General features: G+C 37.1%; 2 protein-coding genes across 2 annotated transcripts in view; both read right to left on the bottom strand.

Annotated features, from left to right (window-relative positions):
• Positions 1-5522, bottom strand: part of LOC107668251 (FGFR1 oncogene partner-like) — a 14559-nt gene extending 9037 nt beyond the window's left edge. Inside the window, 11 exon segments of the mRNA XM_016460065.1 lie at positions 859-939; positions 1024-1085; positions 1232-1293; positions 1678-1748; positions 2011-2067; positions 3170-3202; positions 3296-3433; positions 3608-3696; positions 4499-4553; positions 4710-4763; positions 5369-5522. Coding sequence (XP_016315551.1) covers positions 859-939; positions 1024-1085; positions 1232-1293; positions 1678-1748; positions 2011-2067; positions 3170-3202; positions 3296-3433; positions 3608-3696; positions 4499-4553; positions 4710-4763; positions 5369-5452 — 786 coding nt within the window. The 5' untranslated portion in view covers positions 5453-5522.
• A 1263-nt stretch (positions 5523-6785) lies between these two features.
• Positions 6786-27763, bottom strand: part of LOC107668232 (myelin transcription factor 1-like protein) — a 37429-nt gene continuing 16451 nt past the window's right edge. The window contains exons 5-21 of the mRNA XM_016460037.1: positions 26366-27364; positions 23446-23577; positions 22672-22762; positions 20681-20788; positions 20123-20343; positions 17983-18239; positions 14944-15168; positions 14120-14238; positions 12950-13018; positions 12784-12846; positions 12567-12650; positions 12167-12388; positions 11117-11208; positions 10935-11038; positions 10703-10846; positions 9603-9665; positions 6786-8927 (exon numbers count right to left, since the gene is read on the bottom strand). Of these exons, the coding sequence (XP_016315523.1) occupies positions 8787-8927; positions 9603-9665; positions 10703-10846; positions 10935-11038; positions 11117-11208; positions 12167-12388; positions 12567-12650; positions 12784-12846; positions 12950-13018; positions 14120-14238; positions 14944-15168; positions 17983-18239; positions 20123-20343; positions 20681-20788; positions 22672-22762; positions 23446-23577; positions 26366-27364 (3134 nt within the window). The 3' untranslated portion in view covers positions 6786-8786. The remainder of the gene's footprint in view (positions 8928-9602; positions 9666-10702; positions 10847-10934; positions 11039-11116; positions 11209-12166; positions 12389-12566; positions 12651-12783; positions 12847-12949; positions 13019-14119; positions 14239-14943; positions 15169-17982; positions 18240-20122; positions 20344-20680; positions 20789-22671; positions 22763-23445; positions 23578-26365; positions 27365-27763) is intronic.

Raw genomic sequence — 27763 nt, forward strand, 5'->3', positions numbered from 1 at the left:
GGATAAGCTTCTATTTTTCAACTGCAAATGTAACAAAAATCAAAATAAAAGAACTAGTAGGAGATATGGTGCAGCTGTTAACGCACATAGTCTTGGCATATTGAGCTATGGTGCTCATTAGGGTGACAGGTTTGAGTTCAGCTTGCAACATGTACCATTTTCATATCACTGGTTAGGCTGGTCTGCTTCACTGGTATTAGAGACCAGCTGTCTAACTAGCTTAACCAGTGTAAGCCAACTGGGACCAGCAAACCACCATGGCTTGTTTACGTTGGTTTATTTTTTATTTATTCATTTATTTTTTTAAGAGCTTAATATATGATGTGTGACACTACATTCTGTGCAGGTCATAGGCACTTGCCTACACTCTGGTAAAATCCCTTTCCCCTTTGTGAGTCAAACTTCAGTGACTGCATGAATTTACTATTGTGCATCACCCATCATCTAAGATATAACCAACGATAAAAGATATGCCGATAAATCAAACACCCAATACTACACCACGCATCTTCTATTCATAAAACGAATGATGTTCTGGGGTTCAACTTAAGGAGCTGGATGAAATGAAAGTAGAACGAATGGAAATTGTGCATGCAATAAAACTAACATTTTTAATAACATGTTGCAGGTTTTGCACATGAACAGGCTAACAAAAGCCAGCTGTGGCTTTGTGGCTTGTTATTTTTTACATATACAGGTAGCTGAAAGACAGAATATTACACCCGACAAAAAGTAACTCATTTGATACACAAAGAATATCAGAGGTTATAATCTTGACAGAAGGTGAGAGGAAAGTGTGTGAGAGAAAGATAAGCAGAGATAGAGAAACAAACAAAGAAAGACAGGAAGTCAGTTTACCTTACTGGCGGAAGACGAAAAGATTCTATCTTCAGTAGTTTTACTTGAGGAGTAAAGTGCATCGCTACTCTCACTGGTAACCTATAAACGATATTCCAGGCCTCATTACAGAAATCACAAAAAAGGAGTGCTAAAAGAAATGAGAATGTGTTCAAGGTTGCTCACCACACTTCGACACTGTATGAAAAAATATTTGTACATTCCCAGGAAGTCCTGAAAGTCTACAGCTACGTAAAGTTAAGAAAGAAGTGGCAGACAAAACTCCATTAGCAACTATTGCAGTTTATTTGTCAATGAATGATAAGACTTCCAGACACATGAAATGTGCATCCCTTAAAATAATGGAAAACTAAACAAGATTACAAATACTTACTATTGCTCGTGTCCTTGCCTTTGGCTCTAAATTCCTCAGTGACGTAACTGTCTAGCATGTTTCTTTTTATTTGCAGATACAAAAAAAAACAAAAAAACAATATTAGTCAACTAATAATATTAGTCATATTAGTCATTAAAAATACGTGGCCATTCATAGTAACTACAACCAAAATGGCTAAAACTACAGTGCATTAAGTACAATCAATTGATCTTTAATAATGATTAAGAAACATTTATTCTGAAATACACTCTTTCCCAAGTCATGAGAAAGGCCATGACCACAACGTCAAGAAAGTCAACCAGACATGATTACAGAAGAGCAAACCAACAATGTGGGAAGATGTAAACACTTTCAGTCATTACAAAAATGAGGGTTTCAGTACCAGTAAATTCAGACATTTCCTAGAGTTCGCGGCATTCAGAGTCCACAATGCTGAAACAAACCTGCTGAACTGGGGAAAAAGATCGGCGAAAATGCCAACAACAGCATCTCTGTTGATCTCACCACTTCTGTTCTGTAAAATCAAATCAAAAGATATAAATTACTCAAAGGTTTTTATATTTATATATTTAGCTATTAATTACCAAATTATTATTATATAATAATTATAATGACTTATGACCAAAGTAGTAATACAATTAATAACACAATAATAACTAAAAACTAATGAATATTAACTTCAAAATAGTAGCATTTCAAAATGAACAATTATATATTATATAGTATATTGTATGAATTATTTAATTAATAATAAAAAAAGCAATAAAAAAAGTTACCTTGTCATGACTGTCAAATTTCTTGCGGGCATCAGCAATTTGACGGGGCAATAATTCCTAAAAACCATTCACAAATATTACTACAATCATTGCAGATTACACTAAGAAGAAAATCAATATATGTGACCCTGGACCACAAAACCAGTCTTAAGTCACTGGGGTATATTTGTAGCAATAGCCAAAAAAAACATGGTATGGGTCAAAATTTTTCTTTTATGCCAAAAATCATTAGGATATTAAGTAAAGATCATGTTCCATGAAGATATTTTGTAAATTTCCTACCGTAAATATATCAAAACTTAATTTTTGATTAGTAATATGCATTGCTAAGAACTTCATTTGGACAACTTTAAAGGCGATTTTCTCAGTATTTTGATTTTTTTGCACCCTCAGATTCCAGATTTTCAAATAGTTGTATCTCGGCCAAATATTGTCCTAAAACATACATCAATGGAAAGCTTATTTATTCAGCTTTCAGATGATGTATAAATCTCAATTTCGAGAAATTGACCCTTATGACTGGTTTTGTGGTCCAGGGTCACATATAACTCCTATATTATTTGAAATTCTTAGATTATTTTAATATTTAAAATGAATATACAATTTTATTTTTTGATACAAATTTGTAATATACATCACATGCTTGGGACAGTCATGTTGTGCACTTACAAACAAGACAGGATGTCACAATGAACAATTATGAAACCATAGCATTTGAAGTCTCGTCTGACATGACAGTAGTCATGCAGCGCTATGGGCTGGATTCAACAAATGCACGTAAGGTGCCCACAAAACAAGACAAAATGTCTAGAAGTAGGACAAGCTTGTTTTGCACAAGTATCTTAACAGGAAAACCTTTTTTGCAGCACCACTTAAAGATGTTCATTTACATCATCCTTCCCTTGTGTGACCTGAATAATTCGCCTGGGGTTTGTGATGTGTGGGTAAACTGGTGATACGAATCAACCTGAGATGTGCTCTCCAACCACAAGTGAAATAAGTAGGTTAGCACTATTACTAGTCTGTAACTGGATCTGTTCCTGAGAGTGCATCAACTCTACCTGTGCTTACTGTATGTGTGGGTGCAAAAACAGGTTACAGAGAGATCAAGACAGATAACATGGACTGGACCTGAGCCAGCCAGTGGTGGGAAAAGTACCTTGGGAAAAGTTCTCTCAGTCAACCGATCTCCCTGAGAAATAGAAGACATGAGAGAGAGAAAGTCATGCTATCTGAAAGACATGAATTCATCCGATTGGCTGAAATGCAGAGCATCAAAGATCACCTCTGTGAAAATGGAGGTCTTGTCCTTATGCCGGCCCCTCTTCACCAACTCTAGCAGGAGAGGGGTGTTTTTATTCACCTCCGATTCCGATATGCCAAGCTCTTTAGACAGAGTTTCACGACTGTCAATCCCATTGAGCTGAATAACACATAGTAGGGTACGTTAGTTCAGATGAAAGAGATATGAGGTCACAAAGGACATAGCATAGCACATTCAGATCAATCAATCAAAAAATATTTACATGAATTTCTGAATGACAGCTTCATACTGTGTATCACTTACAGCGTTGTATATTATATAACACTGACATACCGTACTAATTTCAGGTTGAAACACCGCTAGGGTGAAGTCTAAATTGAAGACTTGCAGGAAGTCAATGATAAGACCTGCTACCAAGCGACCTACAAGAAGAGAAAGATATGCTGAAAATGCATAATTTTCCAAAGCAAACATTTAGAAATGTAAGCAAAACATCAGATCAAAAATAAATAAATTTCGCAGAAAATCATGTAGTGTATGATGAGCACAATTTTTTTAGCTTTAAGGCCCGTTCACACCAAGCACGATAACTATAAAGATAACGATAAAGATATAGTTATAAAAATCGTTCTCAATATTAAAGAATAGCAGAGTCCACACTACAACTATAACGATAAAGGCACAGAGAAACGATTTTTTTCCAGCTGATGAACGATAGAAACATTGACAGCCAATCAAAATCCATCCTGCTGTAACGAGCTCAAGAATTTAAAGCGGCAGACGCGCGTGCGCTTAGAATACACAGACGATATTGTTCGCTGGTGTGGACGCTAATATCGTTATCTTTATAGTTATCGTTCTTGGAGTGAACGGGGCTTTAGTCTATGATTCCATCCAGTCAGAGAATATTTAACATGTTTGATATTTTGAGCTGATTTTAGAACACATCTAGTCATTTCTCGTGCGTCTCCTAGCAAAGAGATGCATGTGTCCGCATGAGCTTGTTGTGTTCAGAACATCCTGAAAGTCTGAGTGTTTGATCCTCTGTCATTAAGTGTATGATATATGTTTTTTTCTGTAACCATTTGGCAAGTGTATTATGCCTAGTGTTTTAAAATCTGTCTAGATTTTAAAAATTGTGTTGTGTATTACAACCCAAATCAAATCAAAACAAGACAGACAAAACTAATAAGGACAGACCTTTTTTATGGAATTCATACTTACCATCCTTTGTGTTGAGGGACTTTTTCAGGTTTTCATTCACAAGAGGTGATTTATTCTATTTAAAAGAGTTGACATCTATATGACACACTGAATCTTGCACAAGTAAAATAATGTTCATGCAAAAACATACAATTAACATAAAAGCATTTAATCAGCAAAAGATACAATTTATGATGAAATAAAAAAATGCATTAAAACTATTTATAATTACCTCAACTTTGTCCTGCTCTTCTAAGGCAAGAAAAACAGCTGCACGAAGCTCTGCCTGTAAAGAGATAGAGAGAAAGAGACCTATCATCATTTCATATGTCCTTTATTCAGACATGTTTATAACAGTACGGCACCAAACAGACTCATGGAGGATCAGAACAGCTCAAAACTCAGATATGTTACTAAAGCTGCAGTTAGTACAGAAGCACTTTTATGTACAGATACGGTATAACTGCAGTTATAAAAGGTACAGCTCATTAAAGGCATCATATTACAGGTTAAACCAGATTACTTGTTGCCTGATCATGTTAGATGACTTCCTCAATACCTGTGAGTCCAACACCTTTCCAAAATAAAATAAAACAAGACTTTGGAGCCTTGCCGGTTAATTAGAAAACATGTTGTTTAATATTAATACAGCCAAGATAAACAATGACATCATAAGTCTCAATTTTAGTAGCTGAGGGTTATATAACAGCGCAGTCATCACTCAATTTTGTCACACCAGTGGCTGTTGTCCATTTGTTGCCCATAACAACTTTAGCATCACTATGCTAACAAACACTGCGCTAAAAAAACAAAATATTTCCTGTATGAGAAAGGAACTATTCCAGCCTCATAAGGACTTAAAACGTGTTTCGAAACAGCCAGGACAAATACCTTAATTTTATTCAAAACACCGCTGTTTTCCAAGTTTTGGATCAGTAGATCTCTGAGTTCCGTGTCCTCTTCTGTCGCAGACATCTTCAGTTTGTGTCATGTGACTATAGGTTGGAAACCTGCGCACCCTGGCGGCTATCCACAGCATTGCACATTGTGGACCTATGCTTGTGCTATGTTCCAACAACCGGTTCAAGATTGATCTGCTCTGATTCGGCAGTTAGTCCCTCTTGCCATTAGGACGGATGGGAATCCTAACAAATAGGCCTATTAGACCTGGAGCTCGCCTAGGCTCATGAATATGAAAAAGGTAATTGTCAAGATGCGTGATGATTGTCCTGCGGGGTCTCGATTAATATTCTAATGAATATTCATGAGTCAAGCCTTCAACGTAGTTATAATTTACTTCCAAGTAAAAATAACTGTAGCTAGTTTTAATTGCTCGTGTCAAACGTTTTCAGTGACTCCTTCCATTTTTTCCATTACAAAAAGTTAGCAATTTTGACTTAAAAAGCTCTGTATATTTCCGAAAACGCACATTTCAAAAACATAAAATACAAAATATGTCTTTGTATTTTACAATAACTAAAAATACTTTTTTTCCTACAAACTAGAGGGCAAACTTACATATGCTATGGGTCATTCATGTTATGTATTATGTACCTTCTACTCTCTAAAAATGTATAGCCAGTGTTGTAATGTATTTATAGATAAATATTTATAAATATTATAAACATTTATAAATAGAAAATCTTTCTATAAAGTGTATACCAGACTATCAGTGACTATTAATTATAGCTAGAACATATATTTGTAAGACAATTAACAAGATATCTAACCTGTTTCCTATCATCATGATGGCAAAAGGCTGTTTTGTCATTAAGGGCTATTCAAAAGTATCTGAATATTTGAGTATTCTGACAAAATAAACACATTTCCAAGCAACTTGAAAATCTTTAGTATTTCCTTAGATGTTTTGTCAGCGTAACATAATTTCTGCAGGGCTATTTTGTAATGAACTGTAATGATTAATTTTTTCCATCTCTGCTGCCTTTGAAGCATGATCAGTCTTATGACATGAACACCCTTGACCAAAGATGATAGCCTCCAGGTTACGTAGCCTACTGTACATGCAACTGCCACAGAGATGAATGCATATTCATTTTTTTTATTTTTTTTTTTACTCCAGGTATCATAGACCTCCTTGATGCAAACCAATGTAACATCATTCAAAAATGCAATTACGAACATATATGTTAAATAAAAGGGACATGTAATGTGGCAACACAAGTTTTATTGAGTAAGAGATGTCAACACCAGCATGATAAAAATTGTACAAATTTCACAATTTCAAAATGAAATATCACTGCAACTTGTGATCTTAAACACTTAGAGCAAAAAAAAAAAAAAAAGCATGAGCTCTCGGAAAACATAATGCTAGCCGTAATAAAAATACAAAATCATAGATTTAAGAAACAAAGCCCCAAGTAGAGCATCAGCAACAACCAGAGTCATTTCACACTAAAAATCACTGTGACAGTTTGGACTCATGCTCGATAAATATTTAGCTCACAAATCAGCCCTATTTGTGACTTTGCTTGATGCTTTGAATGGGCTCGGACTAAGTGAAGATGAACAGGGGGTTCCCAGACTATAATTGTACATGTCCTTAAGATATTATGGAGTAATATGAACTGGTCATGTCAGTAATCAACCCTCCGAACGCCTGAAACTGCCCACACGCTACTGTAGCGTAATCTGGACCCGTGCCACGCCGTTTCATCGTTTAATTATCAAAAATGCATCCTGCTTCAATTTCCATAATTCTTAGAGCTTAAAGTGCCACTGACGTCTCAGAAACGTAAAAAATAAGCAATGAAAGTGAATCGCAGGTTACCACAGAAGGCAAGCGGACCTCTCTTAATAGCTACTGTATATAACTGATTGGAGTTCACTAATTGTAATATGACGAGTTTGCATTGCTGATATAGTCGTATTTGTTGTGCACTCGTGACCAGATGAATCTCTACATGATTGTTTGGACAAAATCTACAAGATAAGTGCTCCATTACTATGACACAATGACGTATGGATGGTGACATTAACCCTGTATATCCAGCACACCGATAAACTAACATTCACAGTTTCACACACAGATTTACTTTCTTCAAAGGAAAAAAAAAAAAAAACTTCCCACAATTCAAACGTCTGGGCACCTCCTTGGTCTCCTGAAACAAATAAAAACACCAAAACATGGAAACAAAGGTGTCCCTGTGCAAAATCGAACATGAGAAATGTTAAATCATAATGCATTCATCCTTTTGGACTTGATCACCCATGTTTAAACCCTAAAACATGACTGTATTAAAAGATTTATATAAAACGTAATACTTTACATGTAGTAAAAAGATTCATCAGCTTTCTACTATGGTAAGAATAAGAAATTGCATATACCCAAACTTTTGCATCCCATATCTAAATAAATGATTGATTCGTTATCATATATTGCTGATATTCTATCATACTACCTACCACTAACATTTTACGATCATTAAATTAATAATTAATGTTGGATTGTCTCCTTGAAATTTTCTGTAGTTGTTGGCCTCAACCAGCCGGGTGTTACATTTAGAGAATGGACTTTGAAAATATCTGAAAAGCTATGAAATATTTCTTGGGATTTACACCAGTGAGTTTCCGTGTCATGATGTTTGCATTCACAATTTTTTTTTCTATTTTTCCATCTATTTTGGGAATTAAAACGAGAAAAAAAGTAGAAAGAAAAAAACAACTAAACAAACAAGCAAAAATAAAAACAATACACATACTGCATTAGAGTGCCCACACTGACCACTATAAATATGATTTCAGAACCAAAAGACAATGTTTCTCAATATTTTTACAAAATGTACCCAAAATCGAACCACAAAAATGAACCACTGTACACCCATTGAACAGCCTGCACAGCACCTTAGTTCCCATTACTTCCATAAAGAGAAGCTCAGATCGAAGCTGATTGCCCTTACATTCCCTCAGTGTATCCCCTCTGCACCTCTTTAGATTTAAAATAATGGATGGTTTTTGTTTACAATTAATAAATACATATACACTAAAATGTGCATACATTAGCAGCTATAAACAGTACATCACATTATGTCAGGTCATATGAAAAATGTACAAAACATGAATGTTCCTCAAAACATTTGCCATTGGCAGTCGTCATCTTAAAGCAAGGCAACAAATAAGTTATGTATTTTTTGTTAAAAGCATAACAGAATCATAAATAATGCCAAAAAATACAATAAATTACAGCAGCAAAAAAATCATACTAGTTATCCATACTTTTTACATGATGGGCTTCTTTTGTTTCTTAACGCTCAGATCACATGACCCCATTACTCGGCCAATAATAGCAAAGCTACACTTGGATGCCTTGAACCGCTTGCTTTATGTTCTCCAAGAGGACCTTGTTCTCCGGGCTCTGGTACTGGTCCTGGTGAGTATACATATCTGTCAAAGTGCTCACATAAGTGTCAAAGTTTTGCTCGTTCATCGGCTCCTGTGGAACAGATTGGGATCATTGGAGGTCGAAAAACAAACCAAGCATAAAATGTTCAATCAAACACACAATCAAGGCTTAAGACAGAAAGGGAAGGGGAAAGAGGAGATATTTAGGGAGGAATGAACCCACCAAGCTGCCTTTAACGCTAAATATATAAGCTAGGGTTTTAGAGAAATTACATCTGAAATGCAGGGCTTGACCAATCACATTAAAATGGTCACCAAATCAAGCATAAGTCTATTACACTGTCTATAAAAATATATATCTGATGGATAACAAAAATTAATGCACATACATTATGTATGCATGCACTGGTGTGAATTTCATGCTCATGAGTATGTAGGTAATACTGGCATTCACAAGTGATATCAAACAGATCGCCATGGATAGCAGACAGATATCGATGAGCATCACTGTGCCTAATAAAATAATGTGTTTTACGATAATAACATGAGTTTACTACCAAAAATAAATATGGCTCATATTGCAACCCCAGCTTTCTTATTGCTATTCCCTGAAGTGGATTATGTCAATATGTGTGGCACTGATACACTCTATGGACCTTCGTGATGCATACACATCGTACTGTGTTACAAAAGGGGGAGGACTAGGGGGAGGAAAATGATAGTGAGGAGAAGGATAAAGTTAGACTATGGAAAATGAATCTCTTACTCTGTGGGGCATCTGTAAACAGCAGTAATTTTTAACAGGGGCCTCTTTCAGTGGCATCGGTTTCTACAGAAGGGAGAGGTGTAGAGAAAAGACTATTAGCCTGGCTAAAAGCCAGAGAGGTCAGTGGTCTCAATAAAACTGACATACTTGACTTTACACGTGGAAGTACAGAAGACCAAGTTCTGCTTGAGAGGCATGACACATGAACAGGCAACAGTCGTCTGATGTTAGTGCAGCTCGAGGACCACTCTAAATAGCATCCATCAACAGTGGGGGTGGAGAATTCAGGAGCCATATTCAGGAAGACATGTTTCAGTTGTTTACTAACATGGCTGCCACATTTGAACGGGGCTTGTCCAATCGTGCCCCGGCTCAATGTGTATGTGAAGGCACTGTGATTTGATCGTGTGGGAGAATCTGATCCACAGCAGCCATGTTGTTACTCAACTGAAAAGCAGTTGTTGGAGTGGAGGTTATTTTTCTACAATGGTCTGTAAAGGGGAGTGACCTCAGCACAGAAGCATATGGAACCGCGAGGAACTCAACAACAGACATAAAGAAGCAGATGGGAGAAACAATAGAAACCGGAATTTCATCCCTACTGTCTGAAATGCAAACTCAGGCCCTGGCTTTCAACAAGAGGCAGTCTATAGTCTAAAAGACTATTCTAAGCAGATAAACATTTATTGATATATTAACAAACTTAAGTAACTATTTTGAATTGATTCAGATTTTTGTGATTGTAAACAACTATCAAAATTTTTATCCTGACTTCACTGAGATGTATATATGTATATATATATATATATATATATATATATTCTTTTACCCTTACACTCTTAAAAATAAAGGTTCTTTTATCAGCATTGATGGTTCCATGAAGAACCTTTAACATCCAAGGAACCTTTCCATTCCACAAAAGGTTCTTTATAATGGAAAAAGGTTCTGAAGACTATTTAAATATTCTTCATATTTAGAAAAAAAGAACTGTTCACTGAAAGGTTCTTTAGGGAACCCAAAATAGCTCTTCTATGGCATCAGTGTGAAAACTCCTTTATTTTTAAGTGTGTATGTGAGGCCACATGTCTTTTGGCTCTTACCATGTGTGGAAGCTGGATGTTGGCAAGACTGTTGATGAGGGACTGGCTGAGGTTGGCGAGCTCATGCAGCAGCGAGTCGTTCTGCTGCTCTATGGTCTTGTTTTCCTCCTCGATGGACTTCAGGTTAGTCTCCATGGTGGTGATCTGGCAGGAGGGAGAAAGAGAGACAAAGGCATCTCTGTGACTGAACGCATGGCCAAAGCCTGATGTGATAGATGGCAACTGCTCTTACTTGAGTCCTTAATTTGATCATGTCTGACTCTACTTGATTGTTCGACTCGTTCAGGTCTTTGATTTCTTCATCCAGTTGTTTAATCTCCTCGTCATTTTCTATGCCTGGAAGGGAACATTGAGAAATTCACTGTAAAAAATGCCACTGATGGCAAGTAATTTAAATAATAAAAAATTACATACCTTTACTTGCTCTCTGTTTGATTGTGAGCATTTCAACCCCGGTCATCCTTGCCTTCTTCATAGCAGATGTGGCACGGGGACAACCGGATAGACTACCGATGTGTAAAAACAAAAACAAAAGAAATAGATCATTTTAATTCTCCAATTTAAACATTCTACTGATGACAAAATGTAACATAATTTTACAGGGGTAAGAAAATAATTGTGCATTATTGTGCATTTTTTCATTTAGTTTATTGGCTAAACTTGATTTACTTTGCAAATCAAACCCTTTCCTCAGGTTTTGAGAATGTATGTAGAAAATATGCCTGCTGCATTAAAACTGTTTAAAGGAAAAAAAAATGTAACTGATTCACATGCATTTATTGCTTCAAAGTATTCAAAAGGACAAACTCACTGCAAAATATAATTTTTGTAATCAGCATCTTTGTTCTCAAATAAAATATTTAAACAACCCTTAAACAAGATACATTTACCAGCAAAACTTGATGACAATAAGACATGTTTTAGAGAATATATCTTGAATTAATAGTATTTTTGTTTCTTACCCCACTGGCTAATTGTTTTTCTTATTTTAAGAATAAACTTGAGATGCCAAAAGGGTACCATTTTTATATTTTCAAAGTTTTATTAATTTTGCCATGTGCTTTTGTCATTTTTATTAGTTTAAAAAAAAAATTCTATTCAGATTTAATTGATTTTATTTTACTTTTAGATTTAGTTATTTTAGTACTTTAAACATATTTATTTAATTCAATTCAATTTCAATTATTTAGTTTTCATTCAAGTTTTTATTTTCTAATATTTATATTTTATTTTATTTCAGCTTTTATTTCAATTACTGAAAGCAATTTTTCAATAGTTTTAGTTTTAGTTAACAATAACAATAATTTTACTTAATAATAAATAAGTTAATCATTTTACTTCTCAATAAAAGATATCTTGTTTTAAGAATGATGAGATATTTAGATTAAAATGAATGCAAAAATACTGATTAAGAAAATGATTTCTTGTTATATAGTGGCCTGAAACGCTCATACACTCATGTACCTCCGGTGGGTGAGGAAGCTGCCGCTGATGTGGCCTGAGCCATCGCAGCCTGGGGTGGGGCAGGCCATGCCGTCTGTCTTGCCAGACTTCCAGGAGAAAGGCGCTCCGTTCACATAACCATCTTTCTGACGCTTGGCGGCCAGTGGGCAGCCGGATGCACTGCGGTGGGATGCATACTTCCCTGTCACATGAACCTGGCCATCACAGCCTGGCACAGGACACCTAAAGACATTGGGCACGGCAGAGACGAGTTCACACACATAAGCACACACACATAGTGAAGTTCCTTCTGCAATTGTCCTGAGTAGTCAATTTCGACTTCAGTTCTCCTGTAAGTTACTACAAACAATATTCAACTCTCAGTCACTTTGGATAGTTGTAGGAATAAAAAAAAATGCACCTGATTGGCTCCTGGTCATCCTTGTCCTCCTTACTGTGCATTATTTTAATACCACTCTTCTTTGCCCGGGGACAACCTGACAGACTTCAGAGCAAGAAACACATTTACCAAAAAATGCCAAGGGCTTCTCTTTGCACTTCTTTGAATCCACTAGTGGCCAAAACGTTACGTGAAGTATTAAATCAAATTTTTAACGTGCATATTTGTGAGTCTTCACCTTCTGTGTGAGGCATAGTTGCCTGTGATATGCCCAGAGCCATCACAGCCAGGAGTGGGACACCTGCAAGCAATGAAAACATGAAACAGATTAGTGTAACCTCAGACAGACCTCATTTTGAGGGTCAGCTGAGGTGCCGTGTAAACACGAGAGCGCGAGGGCTTACTTCAGATCCTGGGAGTTAGATGCCATCATACCATGCATGCCCTTGTCAGCCAGTTGGCAGCTTGATAGCCTTAAGAAAGGATTTTAGAAGCATGAGGCATGGTTTACTAGAACAGCTGCATTATTAAAGCTACTAAGGTGCACTCAGGGTCACTTTTTTCATTAAAAAGTTATATATGCAAATAAATGAATTGTACTTGTTAATAAGTTGAAAATAATATAAACGTTTATTAGTAGCCTTAAAAAGCTGTTTTATTGTACATGGATGCTAAGATCATATCACCAGCCGAATAATACTGACTTGATCTTGAACTATTTAATCATGGCTGCCTGCCAATAGTGCATTTTTACAAATGGCATTCATAAATAACAACTTTTGCTTATATCGTAAGTCCAAGATGATATGCAGCACAAAAAAATACTGAGTGCGCATTTAACTTTGATTATAATCTAATATTTTGAATATAAACATTTAAAATCATTTTAGCAGCTGGGATTTAATTCAGTCAAACTGTTAAAATAGAAGAGGCAAAGGAGAGATGGACTAAATAAAACTGACATCAATATTTTAACATCATAATATCACTTTTATCAGAGAAAATCATAAAAACGTCATAAAAAAGCACTAAAAATATATATTTTTAATGTTTTTGAAAAAAGTTTTTATGTTCACCAAGGCTGCATTTATTTGATCAAAAATACCATAAAACAACAATATTGCGAAATATTATTAAAATTTAAAATAACTTTTCTATATTTCTATAAAGAAAGAACTTGTCAAAATTTCTATATATTTTTATCTGAATATATTTTAAACTGTAACTTAATCATGTGATTTTCAGAAGCCATTACTCCAGTCTTTGGTGTCACATGATCCTTCAGAAATCATTCTAATATGCTGATTTGGTGCTCATGAATATTTATTATCATTGTCAATACTGAAAACAGTGTTGCTTAATATTTTGTGGAACATTATTTTTTCAGGATTCTTTAATGAACAGAAAGTAAAAAAAAAAAAAAATCTGTTATTTGAAATACAAACCTTTTGTAACATTGTGTCTTTACTCACTTTTAATCAATTCAGTGCAACCTAGCTGAATAAAAGTACTGATTTCTCATATTAATGGACAAAAAAGAAGGGAAAAAAAATCTTGGTAGATGCTAAACTTACATGAGGAGCTCCTTCTTGCTCTCCTTGCAGGGAGCATATTTGTGTTTGGGGCTGGGGAGGGACACGTCTCCTGAATACTGCTGCTCTTCCAATAGATCCTGAAAGGGGTCCAGGTCATCCTGAAAAAGAAAGATTTCAGAGTATGTTATGATGCAGTATAAAAGGGAAGTATAGTACAACGGCCTGCCAGTAATTACATAATATACAGCGCAGTTCACATTTAAAAGAATACCATGTTTTATAATTGATAACACTAGCACAAAATCTCATAAAGCCTAATTTGCATTAATTCAAGTTCCCCAACAATTTAGCAAAAACATCAATTCCCTTTCGAAATAATAATAACAACAGTTCACGTCTGGGGGTTCACGAATGAGTAATTAATTAACAGAGGAAAATCCATTTTCAAGCAATAATCTCCAGTGAAGTGAAGGCATGCAGTACCCGCACTCTACACTAGATGTCCTTTCAGTCCTTCAAAAGGAACAGCCTACCATCCTTCAAATCACTACAATTGGAGAAAATACAGCTTCCGCAACCAGTTTACTGTTTAAGGTTTACACAAGGACAAAGCAACCGTTTAGAAATGACTAAATTGTGCTCCAATTTACATGTCACAGTCAAACAATTTTAGATTATAAACAGGTCCTTTTGCTTGGCTACAGTAGAAACGAAAATTTGGGAAGACTGAGCAGAAATCTCTGCCTATGGATTGCATTGGAAGTGGGCTGAACACGTAAGCAGAAAACTGTAATCTTACTATGACTATCGCTCATCTACCAACTGCCTTTTTAGCTAACCAGTTAGCCACTAAAAGCAAGTACCTCCTTGTGGTCCTCGTCCAGGCGTTTGATCTTGGTGTAGTCCACAGGCAGGTCCCAGCAGTCTGCCGCGCTCATCTGGTAGCACTGGCTGTTGAGCAGGGCCTGCCGCTGGGGTGACATGGGCTGCAGGGGGGTCAAAACTGTGCCTCCACTGCCCTCCCCCATCCCTCCAGCCCGGCTCAGATCCAGGGTTCCAGTCTCATCCCCATCTCTGTCATCAGGGCTCTGCCACAAAAGAGAGAATAGAGAGGAGGACTGATAAGAGATATAAGAATAAAGAGAATAATTAAGAGGTAAAAAGATGAGAAAAAAGCAGAGTGAGATATGGAAGGGAAGGATGACAGATGTGGAGGGGTACATGGATCATACTGTTACATAGATTTTTAAACAAGTTAAAAAAAATGATAAAAAAAAATGATTTTAATATATAATTTATTATTAGTATTTAAATTCGTTTTTTATTATAAATGCTGAAAAAAACCTAAATATTAAATTGTATTTTTTGGTAACACATTATTCTGAATGTAAATTCACCATGGAATCAAAATTGATAATTTTTTTTAAATTTTTTTTTGGAATATTGCAGTGTTTATTATAAATGATTTATCCATGCATATCATTTTATTAATTCACGCACATTATTTTTCATATTTCAAAAATACATAATGATAGATAAGAAAAACAATCGCAATTTCTGTTTCATGTCTACTTTAAAGAACTTACAAAAACATAAGCAAGCGATCTCGAAGGAGAACCAACATGCGGGGCATTAACTGTGTGTTCAGTTACCTAGACTGAAACAGTAGTTTTGCGGTTCAGTCCCATTAAACCTCTTCCCTCTTCCCTGAGTTGGGCATGAATAATTAATATATTTGCATTGTTTGAACATTTGCCAGCTTTATTTACACTGTTGTTGCTGATTTTGTTGTCACGTGTGGTAATTAATTTCTGGTGATGTCAAGCTGTATTTGTACCTCTACTTAAAATGATTAGTTAGTTAGTTGTTTGCTACCCTTGTCACATTTCATGTACTGTATAAAGTCTTAAGGTCATGTGGCATATTATGAGCCAACAAGCACTTTGTTCTGTATGTTCACTATACCATTTAGAAGTTTGGGGTCAGCATTTATTTATTTTATTTTTTTAAAGAAAAATGAAAGAAATTAATACTTTATTCAGCAAGCTTATATTCATCAAAGAATCCCAAAAAAAGTGTATATAAGTTTTCACAACAACATTAAGCAGCACGACTGTTTTCAGCATTGTTAATAATAAATATTTCTTGACCACCATATTAGAATGATTTCTAAAGGATCATGTGACATTGAAGACTGGAGTAATGACTGCTGAAAATTCAGCTTTGCCATCACAGGAATAAATAATATTTTAAAATATATTAAAGTAGAAGAAAGTTATTTTAAATGTATTTTTTTTAATCACTGCTGCTGGGAGCGTAGCTGCTCGTGGTGCTGCTGGCCGGGCTCAAGGTCTTACAGTAGCGCTTGGCTGCACACATACACATACACCAGTTCAGACGGGCACTATGAACTTGGATAGATGGATGAATGGATGGGGAAATAGAAAGAGAGACAGATAGAACAATAGATAGATAGACACAATAATGGAACAGATAGATAGAACAATATATTGAATGATCGTTAGAACGATAGAACGATAGATAGATAGATAGATAGATAGATACACACACACACATTAAATAATCTGATGTTTCATGATAAATGCTGTGTTAAATTGAGTAAGAGAGAATGTAGAAGAGGGGGAGAAATGGTTTGACAGTGTATCTAGGTTTCATGCAGAGGGTTACACATTGTTAGCATGAAATCTAAGACCTGCATGGGAAGCATTTATACAGCATTTCTTTTTTATATAAATCCACATTCATAAACCCTGGTCTGCATCCAGACACAACAGAACACAGAAATCTGTTATTGACTAAGTAGAAGAAAGTTATTTTAAATGTATTTTTTTTAATCAAATATATGCAAGTGAGCATACTGTAGAAGACTTCTTTCACAAAACATTGCAAGTGTTACCGACCCCAAGCTATTGAATGGCATAAAAACATGATGAAATGCAGAGCATAACACTTAACAATTTGCATACAACTCTTAAGCTAAGAAAAAAAGTATTTCTACAATGATGGCACATTTTGACAACATTATAAGTTCAATGAATACATTTACTTATAATTAAGTAGACGAGTTCAACTAAAAAACATGGAAGCAGTTGACAATATTTAAAAAAAATTCTATAACCACTTCAGTTTTTTACAGTGTGGGAAAGAATGGGAGGAGAAAAGATACGAAAGAAGAGAGTGCCCTACATCTCCATGCACAGCTGCTTATTATTGAATATATAGAGCCCTGCAGCTCCTCACTACCTCTGTCCCTCTTTCTCTCTCTCTCTCATTCTCATCCCCACTCCCTCCAGTCTGCTGCCTCACTGTCCTTAAAGAGAGGTCATTGTCTTTCCTATGTACCCAGAGGGATGCTGGGAGAGCTGGCTTGGCTTGGACCACAGCTGAAATCAACATTAATTCTACTTGTCTCAGTGAGAGAGGGTAGGGGCCCCACTACCCCAGCGTTCCTGCAGCTGCCAGCTTCCTCTGGTCTCCTCCAGCCCTGTACTCTCATTATCACCATACAGATTATGTCTGAAATCGATGTGTCACTAAAGCAACCATGGCTCGTTCAGACCATTAGGCTCATATGATGACCCTGAGTCTAGCAAAAAATGGACCTGCAGGAGCTCTCAGAGGTGCTGCTGTCATTCACTGTGTGAAATTGCACCCTGTGCAAATGAGCTCGAGGAGAGGACCAGGGGATTGCCCCGAATGACTCTAAACTCACATGCCCTCATTTCGGTACACTACCTTTACTGCCATACAGCACAGTCACACTGGAAGGCAGTGCAGAGAAACGAAGAAATACCCAGTGAGAGAAAGAAAAATATAATATTAGCAGTAAAAGTGGATGAGGATGAGAGAGGAACTGGCAGGAAAAAGTTGTCGACCCTCACCTGTGCCAGGAGCTCCGGGCTTTTCCCAGTGAGGCTCTGGGGCATCTCTCTGCAGCGCGTGGACAGGTTGAGGATGGCGGTGGCGGCCATGTGGGCGGCTTCCATGTCGTGCGTGTAGTCGAAGCTGCTCTTGCTGCAGGTGCTGCTGGCGCTGCTTCCCCCTCCCCCTCCTCCTCCTCCACAGCTGAGACTGCTGCTGGGAGCGTAGCTGCTCGTGGTGCTGCTGGCCGGGCTCGAGGTCTTACAGTAGCGCTTGGCTGCACACATACACATACACCAGTTCAGACGGGCACTATGAACTTGGATAGATGGATGAATGGATGGGGAAATAGAAAGAGAGACAGATAGAACAATAGATAGATAGACACAATAATGGAACAGATAGATAGAACAATATATTGAATGATCGTTAGAACGATAGAACGATAGATAGATAGATAGATAGATAGATACACACACACACATTAAATAATCTGATGTTTCATGATAAATGCTGTGTTAAATTGAGTAAGAGAGAATGTAGAAGAGGGGGAGAAATGGTTTGACAGTGTATCTAGGTTTCATGCAGAGGGTTACACATTGTTAGCATGAAATCTAAGACCTGCATGGGAAGCATTTATACAGCATTTCTTTTTTATATAAATCCACATTCATAAACCCTGGTCTGCATCCAGACACAACAGAACACAGAAATCTGTTATTGACTAAGGAACTGTTATTATCCTCCAATACTGGAAGGTGACAAATCAGTTGCTAAAATACAGTTATAACCACTTATTCAAGATTTATATGACTCTCCCATTTGATCGTATTTTTCATCTAATTTTGCATTGAGACAAATAGCAATGCTGTCATTACAACTAAACTGGGTGTAACTAATTGATGTTGCCAACTGAGTCTAAATGATGTGCAGTTAATTCCTAACATTAATTAAATGTTATTCTCATTATTTTTTTTCCAAGCTTAATTTTCTTCATTTGTCTCATTTATCAAAAAACTGCATTTCTTTGATAAAGCATACAGGCAAGTAACATCACTTGCAAGAATGCTCTTTAATTTCCGAGACGTGGTATGTGTTCTGATTTCAATAACATTGTCTATATTATCACTGCAGGGCATGCTGTAATGCTCCTTATGGGCAATCAAGACTGTCCTGATGTAATAACCATGAGTTATAATGAAAATGAGTTATTTTAAGCACAGCTAATGAAACCGTACCAAAATATCCCGCCGTATTCTGTTGACAGGAAATCTCTACAATTTCTGGCTTGGGCGTGAAATCAACTGCTACCATTTTGAACAAAATTGTTCCAGTTAATTTGATTCCTTCACAAATGTAAGTGCGCCCATTTATCAAGACCACGGCTGCAGTTGCGCGCTACAACATTGCACATTACCAATCACAAAAAACTCCAAAAATTAAGCTTGAACCAAACAAAGAAAAACAATGTTTGACAAAACTGACAAACCCACATCCAGACGTTAGGATTTTAAATCTGGCATCATTCAAAGATCTGTCTGCATCTCTCACTGTGGACCAGTAATGAAAAGGTTAACACCTACATGACTACTTTTAATACCAATAAATGCACAATAAATGCTATTGTTAATTGATAAGAGAACGTCTCATTAGCCAAACATTTAATGGTTGCAACATATATAGAAAGAGAGAGAATATCATGATATATGATAAAATGTTAACTTACAGATGAATTTATTCTTACATTATTTACAAATATGCATTTGGTGGTCAAAAATATCTATTCAGCCATAATTAAATTAAAGGAGCTGCATGCAAATTAGATATCCCTTCATTTGGGTTTGTGTACCTAGGTTATTAATAATTTCAGAAGCCAATAAGTAGAGTAGGATTTCCAATAAAGGAGCACTGAACTCGACGACTGCCTGTGAAAAAATCCAAGCTAAAGCTTTTATTAAGAGAAGGCCTTCACTTCAAAATAGAAATGTTTTTTTCCATTTTTTTCTAAATGGAAAATACCACAAGGACGTCTGGCAGTACAAAACTAATTCTAATCTTATTTCCATCTGATCCCCTAGAGAAAGACCAGTTTATCAATTCTGACTCTTTCTACTTCACCAGCCTGAATAACAGAGGAAAGAATAACAAAGCCAAGCTTGCCATCATATCCTTTGGGTGAGGTGTCTCGCCCATGGTTCTTCGGGGTGAGGGACCTCTTGCCGTATGCATGAGGCTGGTTGTCATAACTGCTGCTGTAGTCGAAGCTGGCTTTGGAGTACTTCTCCAGCTCCTTGGCCAGGTTGGATCGTGGAGTACTGGTTGGGACGTTATTTTTGTACCCATACTGTGGGATCTCCAGCTGTTTTACAAAGCACATGGGTCTGGAACAATTGACAAGGGAATCAAGGTTGGGTATCAGAGTCCTAGACATACATTATACTTAAAGTCAACATGAATCACAGTTCTCAAACCATTTTATATTCGTTATGTAACACGTTTTCAATCATGTGGATTCATCTTAAAGAAATAGTTCCCCCCAAAATCAATAAGATTTATAAAAAAAAAAAAAAAAAGTTTAATTTACTCAATTCACTAAAGCACTATAAATATACTTGTACACATGAATATGATTAATGTACTGTTCCAACAAAAACTCAAAGCCAGACTTGTTGCATTATATCTTTACTAAATATTATGGCACAGAGGCTCACAAAGTACCTAAGGACACGGTCCGACGCCTGGTTAGACTTGGAGCTGTCGCAGGGGTGATGTTTCTCCTGAACCTTTGCCATCTTCTCGGTGGCGGCTATGGGACATCCCGAGAGACTGCAACAGCAGCAGAGCAATTTATATAATGTTAACATTACGTTACAAGCAGCATGTAAGGGCACACACACATACACACTCTCAAACACTCACACATGCCCTAGCAGATAACAGAATTTGAAGTACAAAGTGAGATATGAGGGAATGTATAATTCCAGCATATGGAGACAAGTCTCAGTCTGTCAGAGAGAATAGTCTGCTTTTTATGACATTCTCTCAATACAGACTTCCAACGTGTTTGCAAAATCCTGGTATGCGTGTGTGCGGTACATGGGGATATTTATGTATGAATTATGCATTTCATGTGGCCTAGTTCTATAGTATGAAGGCAAAGCTTTGCAGATATCTGCTGGGCATTTCTGGCTGGCTGGCTTCAGAAAGCTCCTCACAGCGAGATACCGCAGTCATTTCAGAGAGACACACTATAGCAAACTGAGCTTCAGAACATCCAGCTACGCTCCCTCGCTCTCCTTTTTTTCTACTTTCTCTCTTTCTCCCTCTCATTACTCTCTCTATCTTCCTCTCTGTTTGTTTATCCACCATTTCTGTCTAATTTCTCACATTTTTCTGTCGTCTTCTCTCTCTCTACGTAATCCTTTGTATAGTTGGGAACTGTCTTCTTATTGTCTATTTTCTTATTGTTTTCTGGTTATACGGAAACCATTCAGTCCCTCTCAAAAAAAACAAAAAAACAATAAGAGACAAAAATACAAACATAAAAAAACCCTCACGCTCTGAAATTTCAGAAACATATAAAGCATAAAAGTACTTGTGCATTTACAGGATTGGAATTTGAAAAAAAGTGAGTAAGTGCTGACTGACAGACAGAAGGAGGCTGAGTTGCCATGGCAACCATGCGATGAGGAATGTGTAGACAAACCATATACAGTATACTGTACAAGGTTGTTATATTCCACTATTATACATTTTGTTTTCTTCAGCTCAACCCTTCTAATAGTGTGTGTGTGTGTGTGTGTGTGTGTGTGTGTGTGCTTGTCCCATAGGAGCTGTTCCATATAACATGGCCTGCAGCAACTTCGGGTGGAGACTGCATCTGTCTGAATGTACACCATATGCACATGGAGGCACATCTTAACTGCTTAAGTGTAAGTCTGTGAGTGTTTGTACATGTGGATCTCTCATTCTTAAGACACCAAATTCTCTAGCTACTTGCGCATATAAAATTATTATTATTATTATTATTATTAAATGTAGAGAACACTGCAATTTTTATTATTAAAAATGTTTTTGGTACACACACACACACACACACACACACACACACAGATATATATACATACACACATACATATATACACACACAAATATACACACATACACACACACACACACACACACACACACACACACATATATATACATATACTGTGTGTGTGTATATAATTTTATTATATACAGTATCCTTAGTATCCTTACATACAGTATCAATGAAATATAATTTTAAAAATAATAAATATTTATAAATAAAGATATTACCATATTTATTTTATATTTGTATTATTTTATATATTTGCTTATTTATACATTTTAGAGGCTTTTTTTAAGGTTTCAAAAGTTCACCAAGTCCCTTGTTCCATGGTGGGAACAGAATCCTGAATCTCCAGTCTGCATGTCCAGGCTGGCATGTCAAAAGTGCCAATGTGCAAAACAAAATATTTGAGCCTAGATCTATGTGTTTCTACGATCCAGCCGAGCTCAGTACAACATAAACAAATCAGTCCCTCTTCTTCTTCCTGAAAGCAAGGCTCCATCTAAATCTACGTATTCTTCTTATTCCCTATATGAAGTGTGTAAAAAGACTGGAACATCAGTCCCCACAGTGCCGCCTGTTTCTTCTCTCCATGTCCCTTCCAGCCACTCACCTGCGGTGGGAGTTCCTGTTGCTATTTACATGGCCGCGTCCCGAGCAGCCAGGCGTGGGGCACTTTAGAACATTCTCATACATTGCAAGAACTTGGACAAACAGAGAGGAGAGGGCGAGAGAAGGTTAGGAGGATCCAGAGTGAGTATGAAAGCCTTGTGTTCCATTAAGCTGAACGGGCTCAGTGACAACAGCATGCACATGCTCCTAAGAAACGTTCCAGCTGAAATCAGTTAATCATAAAGTTAATCATGGCCACACCATATGGTGAAAGAAGAATCTAGGCATGCAATGTGTTAATGGCATGCACGTTGTGTGAAAGCATTGGCGCACAAGGAAAATAAACCTCTCTTCAATAAAAACAGATTTATTTTTGGTGAATTAAATGAGTCTAGCCATTAGGTTGTCTGTGACACATCCTGCAGCGCTACGTCTCTGGGCTTGCAGTAAACTGACTCATCAGAACCCGCCTGTGACATGATCCTCATCCAATTAGAGTTGTGACTGGAGGTAGTGATGAAAAAGCTGCTTTGCGTCTGAGAGATCAGTGCAGCCATATTGAGAAACAGGCTAAAATTACACATAAGCAACAATCAGCACATCCAGACAAGCAGAGGTTGTTCGTATGAGAAAGAGAGCCACTGCTTCGGGTGGAGGAGGAAATGCACCCATATGCATTACAGAAAAGAGAGGTAAAACATGCCCGCAGCACAGACGGCATGTAGCAAACACGAATGGGGACCAATGTGCAAATAGCCATTCATATTTGGCTTACTTTCTGGCGGCACGCGATCTTTGTGGGGGCAGCCGGACAAGCTTCGATGGTGAGGATAGAGTCCAGTGACATGGCCCGTGCCATCACAACCCGGGGTTGGACACTTGCTTTCTTTTTTCTCTCCCCTTGAGTCTGTAAGCAAAGACAGTTATTGGCATATCCTGTTACAGGCACAGTAAGCAAATCCCATTAGCCTGCTGGATTCTTTGTGATAACATTCATGCTCCTGTTACAGCCATTTTCAAACACTGTCTGTTTGCTTTGAAATTGGATATTGGATAAAGAATATAGCTTGAATGAGACTTGTGGCTGAGATTGTATTGGATTGTAATTCAAAAAGGGTAATTCAGAGGACAATAAAAAAATTTGGACAATAAAAAAAGATTTACGTCATTAATTTCAATTAACTACATCTATTTATTCCCTGATATGAACGCGTTTTTTCAAGTCGTACTTCTCTGAGTTCAATACTGTCAAAACAATTAAAACATTTTAATTCTGCTATACAGCAGGACAAAATCACTACCACATTACTACAAATAAAAAAATATATATATTCTCATTAAAATTGACATCCATTAAATTATCAAATATATTGAGCTATAAGTACTAATAATAAACGTGTAGCCTATTAGGAAAATTGTATACTTCATTATTTTTGAGATTAAGCTTTCTGTACTAGATATAATGTCAGCTAATGAATAATATAATATAATATTATAGTTATAGTTATATAGTTTCATAAAGATGAAATATACAACCGAGAAAAAAGAGCTGATTTACAATCACCTTACAGTATGAAAACGAATCGCATAAAATGAGACAATCATTGTGAGGAAATCGGAATAGGAGTCTTTACTTTATACATATAAATGTATCAATGATTTCATCTCATACCATTTTATTCTACAAAGACATTTTACTACAGGTTAACGTGTTCATGTGTGCTATTGATATTACAAGCAACCAATTCAAATTCCTGTTGTTAAATAGGTTAACGTTTCCACTATACCAGTTCCCCAATTTTATCTTGCAAATGAAAACCTGCAAGAAAAATATGTTCAGCTTTCACTGGTTTTGGTTCGCGGTGTGCATAGCTTCTACCATGAGACTACTGTAGAACGGGCAAACCAGCAAACAGCAGTTTCTTCTAAAATCGTGGATACATTTATCAGTACATGCATTCTCTATTATTCAAACCGGTTTACCTAAGTGAACACATTTGTAATATCTTCCCTCTTTTATGAGCCAAAAATAACTCGTAAAACTCTACAAGCATGCTATAATAATGCTCCTTGTCAGTCAGAACAGTGAGATCACTCGACATGTTTAATAACGACACTCCAATAATTAGTGCCAAGAATAGTTTCTGGAGATGAGGTGTGAAATCATGGTGTAATTCTATAATTACACGACCCTCTGACTTGCTGTGGTCGTGCACTGAAAACAACAGCAAACTGCTCTATGATAGGAAGTACAGAGATTCTCTCCGTAATGAAAAACTTAGTGCAAGTTGAGCAAATGGAAGGAAATGAAACACAAAGCAGCGCCATCAAATGATGAACCTTTTAAAGTACTAGATAGGAAGAGATGTTAGGTTGGGTAACCAGAGTTGATCTGAGGATTACCAACACTATAACGTACATTTGTTAAACGTGATATTGATATGCTCCTGTAGTTTTCTGATTGCTAATATCTGGATATATCAGAGGAGATGGCTCATTCCCAAAGGTAGTGGGTGTGGATTGGGAAGGATTTGAGGTAACAAACCATGTATGGGATCCAAGGGATGAGATTTGCTTTCTTAACGGGCCGTGCAGATTGCCATTACTCATGCCTGACAAGGTAAGTCTCTGATGTTACCATGTCAGCCTATTTTAGCAGCATAAGCTGTTGTCATTATGGAAGTCGCTACCAGGGTGACCTGAGTGTTTAAAACAAGCCCCAAAATGTTTCCGTCTCACCAAAGTGACCCCATAGTAATCAATGTCATCGGCAAAATGTGTGAAGGAATGCTAAATGACCCAAGACACTGGGGAACAAATGCTGCAACAGCTTTCAGGACGAGAAAATTATATTCATATTCAAAAATCTCTGTCCGTGCAAGTATGCTCCTTAATGGAAACTCGATTCCACCTCAGAGTAAAAAACTGTTAACTGTGCAAAATGTTTAAAGTAAGAAATAAAAAGTCACACTGGAATAAATAAAGTCGCATTTAAAAGAAATAAAGTCATGCTGTGACATAAAATAACACAAATAGGAGGAATAAAGCCACAAAGGAGAGATATGAAGCCATCTTGTGAGATACAAAGTCACAATTAGGAGAATTAAAGTCACAAATGTGAGCTATAATGCCACGTTGAGTGACTCAAAGTAACAACTACCCAAAAATAAAAAAGCATAAAGGATAGTACTGAGTATATATCACAAGTGTGACAGAGAAAAAAAAAAACTGGTAATTGTGAGAAAATGTTTCAGAATAAGAAATAAAAAGTCACACTGGAAAATATAAAAGTCACATTTATGAGAAAGAAAGTCACATTGTGAGATATAATATCACAATTAAGAAAAAATAAGCCACATTTGTGAGATATGAAGCCACACTGTGAGACATAAAGTCAAATTGTGATATATAATGTCACAATTAGGAGAAATAAAGCAGCATTTGTGAGATATAATGTCACATTGTGAGATTTAAAGTCACATTTGCCAAAAATAAAGAAATAAAATAAGTAAATTCTGACTTTTTATCTCACAGTTGTTTCTCTATATCTCACAATTGTGAGAAATTACCAAAATAACCTTTTTTATTTGTTTTCTCAGTGGCAGAATATGACTTACATATTCTGAATAATGAAGGGAACTATCTACTGAAATCTCTGCTGAAATACAAAATCTCATTAGAAGTTTTATTTTTACCTTTAGGGTAATATGCTCGTTTTGCGCCATCATGATGGAGTCGGGCTTTGCGTTCTTCTGCACTGCTGCTCAGCCTTGGGCTGTGCTCTCCATGAAGACGCTGATTGTCCCTCCTAGCCACCATCTGTTCTGATGCCATTCTGTCTCGCATAACCTTGGCACGCTTGGATTCGAGAGCAATGGCCTTTTCCAGCAGCGACAGGTTGCCTTTAGTCATGTCAAAAGCTTCATCGGAAAGTTCGGAGGCCAGTGACGTAGTGTCCTCATCCCCTTCCTGGGCGCAGCTAGAGGGGTAGCCTCTTGAAGCAGGGCTGAGCTGCTCCTCCAGTTTCATCAGATTGACCATGTCTGAGTAGTTCCTCTCAAGAGGTCTGTGCTCGTCCATCTGGCAGCTGTCGTACCTGGGTATGTGATGCATTGGAGGCTGCTGCTGCTGTTCAGCCTGGTGCTGCACTTGGTCCTCCATCGTGGACCGCTCGGGCGTTTGGGTCTCACTAAGTTTGCGGGCCAAGTCGAAGCACTGGTTGCGCAGACACTCCAAGCTACTGAGACACACTTCCTCCTCACTCTCCTCCGCATGGCCCCGTCCGTTAGTGTGGCCAGCTGAGCCAGTATCCCCAGACCCGGCGTCTGCGTACCCGTCATCGGGAAGCACTACCCCGTGTCCCTGGGCCAGAAGCTTCAGGGAGTCCACGGTCTCGCGTACCACATCGCTATTCAAGTCAACGCTCAACTCTCCCTTATGACCTCCTTGTTCACTCCCGTCATCTTCATCCTCGTCGTCATCCTCACCAGCACTGTTGGAGGAATTGCTGTTAATCTCTGATTCAGTCATGGCCTGGTAGGCAGCATCCTCTGCGATTTTACCAAGGTTGAGAAGGGACTTGGCCACCAGCTCGTCATAATTCTCATACTCATTGTTAATGCTGTTGTTATTGTTATTGTCCTTCTCAACTATTTGATTGGATTTTGATTGTCCACCACTGGAATAATTGTCGTCTGAAGAGAAAAGAGAACAATTTGTTGGTCAAATGCGAAAAACACGAGGAATTTGACAACACTTTATTTTGATAGTCCACTTTAGACATTCTGCTGACAATGAGTAACTTTGCAACTATCAGTCAACTACCAGTCTTTAGAGTATTAGTCTATGCTAACACTATTTTGATGTTCCTCCAACAGAAATTCTACTGATTGTAAGTAACATTGTAATTACATGTCAACTTATTCTACTAACCCTAACCCTAGCCTAACAGTCTACTACTACTCTACTAATACGCTAATGAGAGTTAGTTGACATGTAGTTGCAAAGTTACTTATAGTTAAAGGGGTCATAGGATGCTACATGCACTTTTACAAGTTGTTTGAACTGAAATGTGTGTTGGCAGTGTGTGTACA

This window comes from Sinocyclocheilus anshuiensis, unplaced genomic scaffold, assembly GCF_001515605.1.
Source record: "Sinocyclocheilus anshuiensis isolate Anshui unplaced genomic scaffold, SAMN03320099.WGS_v1.1 scaffold1341, whole genome shotgun sequence".
NCBI lineage: Eukaryota > Metazoa > Chordata > Actinopteri > Cypriniformes > Cyprinidae > Sinocyclocheilus > Sinocyclocheilus anshuiensis.